General features: G+C 45.1%; 1 protein-coding gene across 1 annotated transcript; it reads right to left on the reverse strand.

The window, feature by feature from the left end:
* Nucleotides 1-351: 351 nt before the first annotated feature.
* LOC123152128 (subtilisin-like protease SBT3.9) lies at nucleotides 352-3,955 on the reverse strand. The gene is made up of 10 exons (XM_044571755.1): nucleotides 3,856-3,955; nucleotides 3,607-3,698; nucleotides 3,421-3,518; nucleotides 3,179-3,343; nucleotides 2,466-3,082; nucleotides 1,975-2,042; nucleotides 1,625-1,891; nucleotides 1,417-1,534; nucleotides 1,119-1,290; nucleotides 352-1,026 (listed from the first exon to the last, which is right to left on the reverse strand). Exons 1-10 carry the CDS (start codon nucleotides 3,934-3,936, stop codon nucleotides 488-490), a joined length of 2,217 nt encoding a protein of 738 aa, XP_044427690.1. The 5' UTR covers nucleotides 3,937-3,955; the 3' UTR covers nucleotides 352-487.
* Nucleotides 3,956-9,103: the final 5,148 nt, after the last annotated feature.

Genomic DNA, 9,103 nt, shown 5'->3' on the forward strand with positions numbered 1-9,103 from the left:
TAGCACAAAAAATTTGTGAAAAACAATATAAATATGAATTAACTTCTTTAGTATAATGAAGTACATTCATGCTGGTCAAATAAACATGAATCAACTAACATTCTCAGTCTATCACGAGCATTTTGGACATTAGCAGCCATCTACGAAGTTAGTGATATTTGACTAGCTAAGGAAATTCGACTGTGTTGATTTCTTTTCACTTCGAGTTTAGAAACCTTTTCATCAAGAAAGAAAGGTTTGGGAACTTTAGTTCCGTGATGTGCCTTTGTCTAGTTCATGTCTATGATCTATATGATCCGAGAATTTCTCATTAATTGTAGTTTTTGTACAAGTTTCTGAAGAAACCACCCCTTCACAAAGAATCGTATTATTCCAGTATAACATTTCCTGTGATGAAATACAAATTTAATACTCGGTGTTTCTCCTACATTTTTTTATGCCAACTACATGGATACATAAATAAGGTGTACAATAACTAGTTCGGAGTTTAAGATGTATCTGCAACAAAGTCTTGTATCACAGTCCGCACCGCAATAGGAATTCTCACTGAGCGAGTACCTCCATCTGACCATGTCAAGCTCCCGAAAGTGTACCCACCTTGTACTCTCTGCCTTGCTGTGAATCTCACCATAAACTTCGCGCTTTTACTACCGCTTTGGGTGAAATTAATCACAGATGGCTCCACGAACACATCTATCCCCGCTGGAGCTTCAACCACTAAATGATATGTTGCTTCTGCCGGCCCAACGTTAGTCACAGTGCGCTGAAGCACCACCTTGTCTTTGAGGTCTGGCACGGCAATTGACGGGAGGTTGAGATTGAGGTAGTAGGACTCACAACCATCTAAATATCCAAGGGTGCAGTTGAAAAACTTGTTGTACTCCCTTGCATCCACGTCGTAAACCAAGCCAGGATCAACGGCTCTTTCTGGGTCAATATGTCCACCACCAAAGTCGAAGGGGTCGGCTAGTTTCCTTGGGACCACTTCTGCTTGGATTGGCATGCCAAAATGATCGGTCACAGATGCTGCAACCAATAATAAGGAACAATCAAGTCAGTTATATATTTTGACAAGTTGTTTTGGTGTGTGTTTATTTTTTGTATTTCAATGTTCGTACCTGTGCTGACGATGGCAGACTTGATCATGGCAGGTGACCAGCCAGGGTGAACCGACTTGAGCAGTGCGGTCACAGCGGAGACATGTGGGCACGCCATGGATGTCCCGGATTTGAACACGTAGGAGTTGCGGTCAGCTGCCAAGATGCTGACGCCAGGTGCAGCAATGTCGGGCTGTTCAAACATGTGTATGGAGAATTAGATAAGAAGTTTTAAGTTAAGAAAAACTAGAGATGCTAGGTAACAAACAAGACAATGGCAACAATTGTCTCAAGTTAGGAAGTTGAGAATAATATATACCTTAAGTATGCTAGGGAACAACATGCTTGGACCTCTGGACGAGAACGAGGCGACCCTCGGCGACAACACCCCGTTTCCGACGACGCTTGCTGCCGGGGACACCTTCACCACCGGATTCCTAAACACATGACACAGAGATGAATTAGTTCTTGGATAAGAAGGTACATATGTTCACCCTTGAGTTTCAAACAGTGTGTCAAATTCTCACTCAGTCATGTCCCAGTAGGAGAGAATTCGTTGTGCGATCTCGAAATCCACCAGAGCGCAAGGCATAACTCCCTTGCACGTGGCCAGGTGGTCCAGATTGTTGGCTGTGTACTGTGCAAAGATGAGGCCCTTGGCCCCTGCTTCGACGGTGCTTTTGATTGCCAAAGGGAGTGCTTGCCTGGGGGGCGTGGTGGCTGTCTGGGCTGGTGCGTAACAGAGGACGGTTTTGCCAGTGACATTGCTCAACGCCAGTGATTCGGCGTCGCAGCTGCACATAAGTTTCAAAATTCAACATGGTTTCATAAATCGCAGCATTTACGATCAATCAAATGTCATCAAGCGATTCATTACCTCCCCGCATATACAAGGTCCTGAAAGCCGCTGTTGTTCATAGCCGCATTGTAGTTTATAGACTGCCCCTGCATTTGAAATCAATTACAGATTAAAGAGCAAGTAAAGCTAGGAAAGCTACGGGATGGAACCAGCAATTTCTCTTGTATATCGAGGATTACGGAAAGCTTTAAGGAATAGGGATGAGATAAACATTTTTTTTGGCTAGTTTTGTAGTCCCTTTTGTATGCATATGATATGAATCGGAGCCAAAAGTTTTTCTAGAGAAACTATATGTAAGTTTGTGCATGTAGAGGGTGACACCAACTTGACTAAACATATTGATGCTACTATTTCGGTTTTGGAGTACATTTTATCCAGTACTAACATTTTTAGTAGTTTTTTTTGGGGGGTTAGTATATTCCATGGGATACTTCGCTATTTTGGACATGTCATAAAACGGGAAATAGTTTACATATTTTCATAAATAAAAGAGAAAAACTGCTTGGTACGTACCACAAGCTTTTCTTTGTTCCGAGTGATATCAACGTCGGGAAAGAACGGTCAATCGTGCTAGCGGCCACCGTCGTAACCCATGGTACGGCATTACTTATAGTCTGTGGCACCGGGCCATCGTTCCCTCCACCAAACACGACGGATATCCCTCTTTGCACAGCATGCAGTGTCCCTGGGAGCTCATGACCAACCTCTGCAATCGATAGCGACAAAACATCCACACCATCATATATGGCGTCATCGATGGCCGCAAGGACCGCTGCGTCGGGGCAACCCGCACCCACCCAGCACGCCTTGTAGATACCGAACCGCGCACGTGGCGCCCCGCCGCGTGCCACGCCCATGCCTAGGCCTCCGTAGCTCACACCCTGCATTTCCGTGCCAGCGATAGTCGATGCGACATGTGTGCCATGGCCCTGGATGTCCCTAGGCGACTTGTAGTCACTCTTTAGCACCTCTGCACTGATGCCACGACCATACCACCGCGCACGGATGGTCTTTCGGTTGCAACTTGTGGTGTTGAACTTCTGGCCAGTCTGGCATTTCCCTTTCCACCGTGCCGGCACAGGACCATACCCGCTGTCATCAAAGCTTTGCGATTCAGGCCATATGCCTATAAATAAGCATGCATATGCATGGAGTTAACTGATTCCTGCTGTTGGGATTTCTCATGTTTTGAATTCAAAAGCTTAAGGATGGGATTACAAACCTGAATCAATCACACCCACGATGACATCTTCACCATACTTCGCTTGTTTGAGGAGTCCCGGTTGTTGTGGTCCTTGGTTATGTTCAAGGGCGAGGAAGTCCCAGCTCCGAGTTGTGTGTGTTTCATGAAAAGTGTTTGGCTTCACAGTGACAACTTCGGGAAATTCTGCATTGAGAATATGCTGATTAGTTTATATCGATCATGCAAGTAGATATAAACAACTAGGGTTGACAATTACTTACTTGCGATTGCCTCAGCTTGAGACTTGGTAAGCATCGCTGCGAACCCAGAAAATCCATGCTTGTAACTGTAAACTATGGACCTCAAGGCTTCATCCTTGCTGTTGCAAGTAAAATAAAAGGTGAGCGCAAATCACTGCAGTTTCCTGCTGATTTGTCTATGATGCAACTTGAAATTGTAGCTGGTACCTCCCAAAAACAGATGTTAGTATGTCATGGTGCGACGTGATGACCACGGACGGGTCATCATGCTTCTTTTCCCCCATATACACGATATAGAGCTGAAATTCATTTTGTTTGCATAAGTTTTTAACAAACAATACCAGAGCTGAAATTTTGACGCAAACTCCTTTTCAAGAGATGGTATATATGAAAGCAGTTGGAAAGGAAGCTAAGTTAAATGCTGTGAAATTAAGAGGGATCAGCCATGCATCTTACTTTGCTCGACGCGCTAGCTGAAAGAGGCAGCAGCGCCGCAAGTAGCAGGAGAGCACCGCAGAATGATGTTTTGGAATCCATGTCTGACTTGGAGAAGAGTGCTATGTTTCTTGTGTGCTCCCTCGTTTCTCGTTTCGAAGTATATATAGCATCCAGCAGGAAAAATAATCCTGGGGTGCAAGTCTGCAAGAACACCTCAAACCGAGTATTTGTTTACGCGTTGTTAGGTGGCACACGTGAGAAAGAAAGACTACATCACCTTGTACTTGTCTGTCCGTTGCTTCTAGGGAAGAAGGCTCCGTGGTTTGATCAGGTCTGCCAGGATTAAACAACTAGCGCCAAACCATTTATAATTAATTGTGGTCTCTGATGTAATGACTTTCAAACAAGCTTTTGGGCGGCTCGTTGGGCATAAAATATTGGCGACAAAGATGCCATGACCTACTAATTAACCTGATCGATCGACTTTCGTACAATCTTCCGCCGCTCGGTACGCATAAAAGAATAGAGGCGGCTTGGATGCCAGGATCTTCTTTTTGGACCTAATTCTAAATACGCGGCGGTTGGCAGTACGTAATACACACGGCCGGGAAAGCGACTTGACTTATGGTACATTCAAACATTCCTTGGTAAATATTAGTTTGGTGATATCGATCTTATATACTCCAGTAACAATCAATTAATTCTAGCGGATGTAGTGTGGTGTGGTGGCCTCCGTGAGCTGTCTCTCGTCTTTGTTTTCTTTTGTTTGGAAATTCCTTTGCATTTATATTCTTGGCAAGAAAATGATGTCAGTGTCAGCAAATTAGATCTGAAGATCCTACATGCAAGTCGACCTCGCTCCCAGGTCACGATGGCGATTCGAGGAAAACAGCTGGTGGAAGCAGTAGCGGTATGACGCAGAGGCCGGAAGCAGCACCGGTCCTGGAGTTTAAGAGGCTCCAGGGCGAACTCAAATGAATGGGCCCAGCGAAGACATTGGAGGAAAATTTTGATTCCATACATTGATAAAAACAATCGTGAAAAGCTATAATAAAATCATTGATAGCACCCTTCCGCAATCCAATAAATTCATCTGTTCGTTTCCTCTTTCTTCTTTTTTGGGAACCAGATAAATGTTTTTTGGGCAACATGTTTGCAAGAAAAATGAACAAAGGGACCTGGAGGTTGCTGTTTAAATCAGTGAGAATCTGTGTTCTTCGGCTATCCAAATCTAATCATCAAGGAAACTAGAAGTCAAGGAGTGCTACCTTTTGACCTTGCGTTGGTTTTCTCTTGAAGAGGAAAGAGTGATGCAGCATAATAACGTAAGTATTTCCCTCAATTTTTGAGAACCAAGGTATTAGTCCAGTAGGAGATTACACGCAAGTCGCCTAGTACCTGCACAAACAAACAAGAACCTCGCAACCAACGCGATAAAGGGGTTGTCAATCCCTTCACGGTCACTTACCAAAGTGAGATCTGATAAAAATAATAAGATAAATAGTTTTGGTATTTTTGTTGTATAGATTGGAAAATAAAGATTGCAAAATAGAAATAGCAAGTTGACAGGAAAATAATATGATGGAAGATAGACCCGGGGGCCATAGGTTTCACTAGTGGCTTCTCTCAAGATAGCAAATTCTACGGTGGGTGAACAAATTACTGTCGACCAATTGATAGAAAAGCGCATAGTTATGAGAATATCTAGGCATGATCATGTATATAGGCATCACATCCGTAACAAGTAGACCGAAACGATTCTGCATCTACTATTACTCCACACATCGACCGCTATCCCGCATCACTAGTAAAAAAGGGCCATTTGTCCCGATTCGTAAGGCCCATCTGTCCCGGTTTAGGAACCGAGACTAAAGGGTCGTTACTAAAGCCCTTGGCCTTTAGTCCCGGTTCTTATACGAATCGAGACAGATTGGCCTCCACGTGGCCGCTGCGGCGAGCCCAGGCAGGAGGGCCTTTGGTCCCGGTTGGTGGCACCAACCGAGACCTATAGGCATCCACGCGTCAGCTTTTCGGGGGCTAGGGTTTTTGTTTTTTTTTCTAAAGGGGGGGATTTGGGGGTTTTGTATGGTTAATTAAGGTGTTTCACATATTGTGTTAGGTAGCTATTAATTAATAGAGAGAAGTGTCCTCTCTTATCTTCGTGCTTGGTCGATGCTACGTAGTATACGTATAAAGAGGCCCTCGACATGCTAGCTAGTAAGCAAATGAAGGAAACCATTAAGTATAGAAGTTCGTCATGCATACCAAGAGAAGTGAACCTCTCCTTCTCCGAGAGATTGCGCGAACAACAAGTTTTCGTATATCTATCCGACGCTACTGGCTACATATATACAATAAGATCTCTTACAATACAATCTCCCCTAATTATGTAAGAACTCAGCTTCAACATGGTATTCTCCGGCTTTATTGATGACGTGGTCAACAAAGAATCCCGCCAATTCCTCTTGAATTGCTTTCATGCGATCTTCTAGTAGGAGTTCATTCCGCATCTACCACATCTAATTTGAAGAAAGGGGTTAATACATATATATGAATGAAACTCAACAGAAATTATGGTGTAATAAAATGAAATTGTGAATATTATTGCTTACGCATATCAAATTGTCTTTGAGAGTAGCCCCGCTTATTTTTGCAAGTCGCGTTGTAGATGAACTCGCAGACGTAGTATCCACAGAAATCATTTCCTTGTTCCTGCCACAAGCACTTTACGAGAAATAGAGGTCAATCAAACTGATAATGAAGCATTATAAATGGCATCGATGAAAGCAGCTAGAATCAACGGGAGATGCGCGAAAGTAGCTAGCCAGTAGTACTTACTTTCGGGTATGTATATCGCAGCTCCTTTGGCAGTCCCGGAGCTTCTGCAGTGAACTTTTTCCAAACCCTGCAAAACAAAGATAATAATTTTTACTTGAGATATCAGGAAATGAACAAAAAGTTGCCGATATGGTGCGATAATGATCGATTGAACTTACTTGTTGAGAATTTTAGTCATGTCCGCGTAGGTCTCGGGATCTTTTCGTCTCGAGTCAAAGACGATTACTAGTCCCTGCTCAAGCTTAATCTCCGAGAGAATATAGTGGAAGTTGAGCACGCATGCATAACTCATCAATTAATTATATTACTATAACCTCGAGTAATAAGGGAAACCGAATATGCACAAGACAGTAACACTCACTTGAAGTTGTAAGGAAAGAGTATTTTATATTTGTTTTGATTTATTACCAACGATTTGAGCAAGTTGGCCTCGGCTCCTTTGGCATTCTTTTTAACAACATATTCATCTATGAGATTTGTGTTAATGAACCCAATATCATATATTTCTGCTTTTCTGCACTCGACGATCTTCAATCTGCATAATATAGTGAGGATAATTATAAATACATGCAATGAAAGAGCTGAGCTATATATAGAGACTTAATGATAGAAGTAGTACTTATAGACAGTAGCAAGTGACCGTTAATTTATCGAGGGTCTTTTGATTGAAAAACTGGAAGAACTCCTCAAATGGAATAGACAACAGATCAATTCCAACGAGGTCGTGCTCCTCTTTAACTCTCAGCGTCAAAGTACTCATCCCCCCAGACTCTCTGCAGGTTTTCATGTACCAATCATGAAAACTTCGCATCATCGTTGTTAGAGATTTTTCATCTTTGACGAGAGGCTTCCCGTAATGGTATTTGTGTTCGTCCACCTCCAAGAATTCATAATGTACATCGTCGTGCAGGTAATCATCAAGATTGGTATAACCGGGCACCATCCTCTGATCATTAGCGAAGATATCGCTAGACACCTTGAGCAGGGGGCACAATTGGTTCGCTTGTTCGCCGAGCTGGGCAATTTTTTTTCCAGCTCGTCGTTCTGCTAACCTTCGATCACTGATAGTACTTCCCGACCGCTCCTGTTTTGGGCGAGACTTTGGTGGTTTCCTCAGGGCATCGATAGTGCGCTTTAATTTCACCTAATCTATCTTCTCCTCCGGAGGTGGATGTTCCTTTGCTTTCAACCCATCAAAGAAGTCCTTCAATTCGGTTTCCATGATCTTCGTGTTTTCCTCCGCGGTCCTCTCGTATGGTAACTTCTCTAGAGGCTTGAGAGATGGACCGAATATATATTGCCTCCCGCCTCTGGCTGTACTGCTAGACGCCGGAGCAGACGGAGCGGCTGCGGCTGTCTTCTTTCGTTGCTTACGAGGCGGAGGAGAAGGACTACGATGCGTCGGAGCAGCCGGAGCAGCGGCGGGTCTCTTCCGCCCTTGCTGGCGAGGCGGATCAGGAGGAGGCTGGCTGCTCGGGCGCGCCGGTGCAGGCGGAGAAGGAGGCGGAGTGCCGCCACGCACCGGAGAAGGAGGCTGAGTGCCCTGATCACTCGACAGAGGAGGAGGCGGAGTGCCCTGATTCGCCGGAGGAGGAGGAGGAGGAGGAGGAGGCGGAGGTGTCCAGTTCGGAAGGTTGATGAGCTCCTTCCGCCATAGGCATGGATTCTTCAGAGAAGAACCCAGCCGAGTCTCCCCTTCACCCGTAGGGTGGTCAAGCTCGAGATCCTCAAATCCGTCAGTTATTGCATCCACCATCACCCTAGCATATCCTTCTGGAATCGGCCTGCAGTGAAAAGTTGCGCCAGGTTCAGGAGGTGCAACAGAGCCAACGACCGACTTGACTTTCAATTTCATCCATTGCGTCATAAGGTAGCAATGTTGAGACTCCGTGATTAAGTCCACGGGGTAGGTAGCAGGAGCCATGAAGACAGGCTCTAGCTGAAGCAGCTCAGTGGAAGCCACGTTGCTTCTCCGCTGAGATGGCGGGGTAGCTTCGGGGGAAGCTTCGGCAGGTCGCTTGCCACGATATGCTTCTTGTTCCTCTATCGCTTGTACCCTTGCGTGCAGCCCCTGCATTTGGGTCTGCTCCACTTTCTTCCTCCTCTCCTGGCATTTGTAACTGCCTGCGTCCGGAAACCCAGCCTTCCACGGAACGAAGCCTAGTGTGCCTCGTGTTCGTCCAGGGTGCTCAGGATTCCCGAGGGCCATTGTGAGCTCGTCGTTCTCTCTGTCTGGAATGAACGTCCCTTGCTGCGTTGCATCATATACTACCGAAGCTTCGTGACGGGTATTCGCAGTTGCTCATTCGTTCAACGGCACTTCCCTGATACAGGGTCCAAGGTTCCGCCAACCCCGAAGAACCAAGTCCGGCAACGTTCTGGCCAGTTCAATGTCTCTGGTTCGACCCCTTTATCAACCAGGTCATTC

The sequence above is a fragment of the Triticum aestivum genome, chromosome 7A (assembly GCF_018294505.1).
Source record: "Triticum aestivum cultivar Chinese Spring chromosome 7A, IWGSC CS RefSeq v2.1, whole genome shotgun sequence".
NCBI lineage: Eukaryota > Viridiplantae > Streptophyta > Magnoliopsida > Poales > Poaceae > Triticum > Triticum aestivum.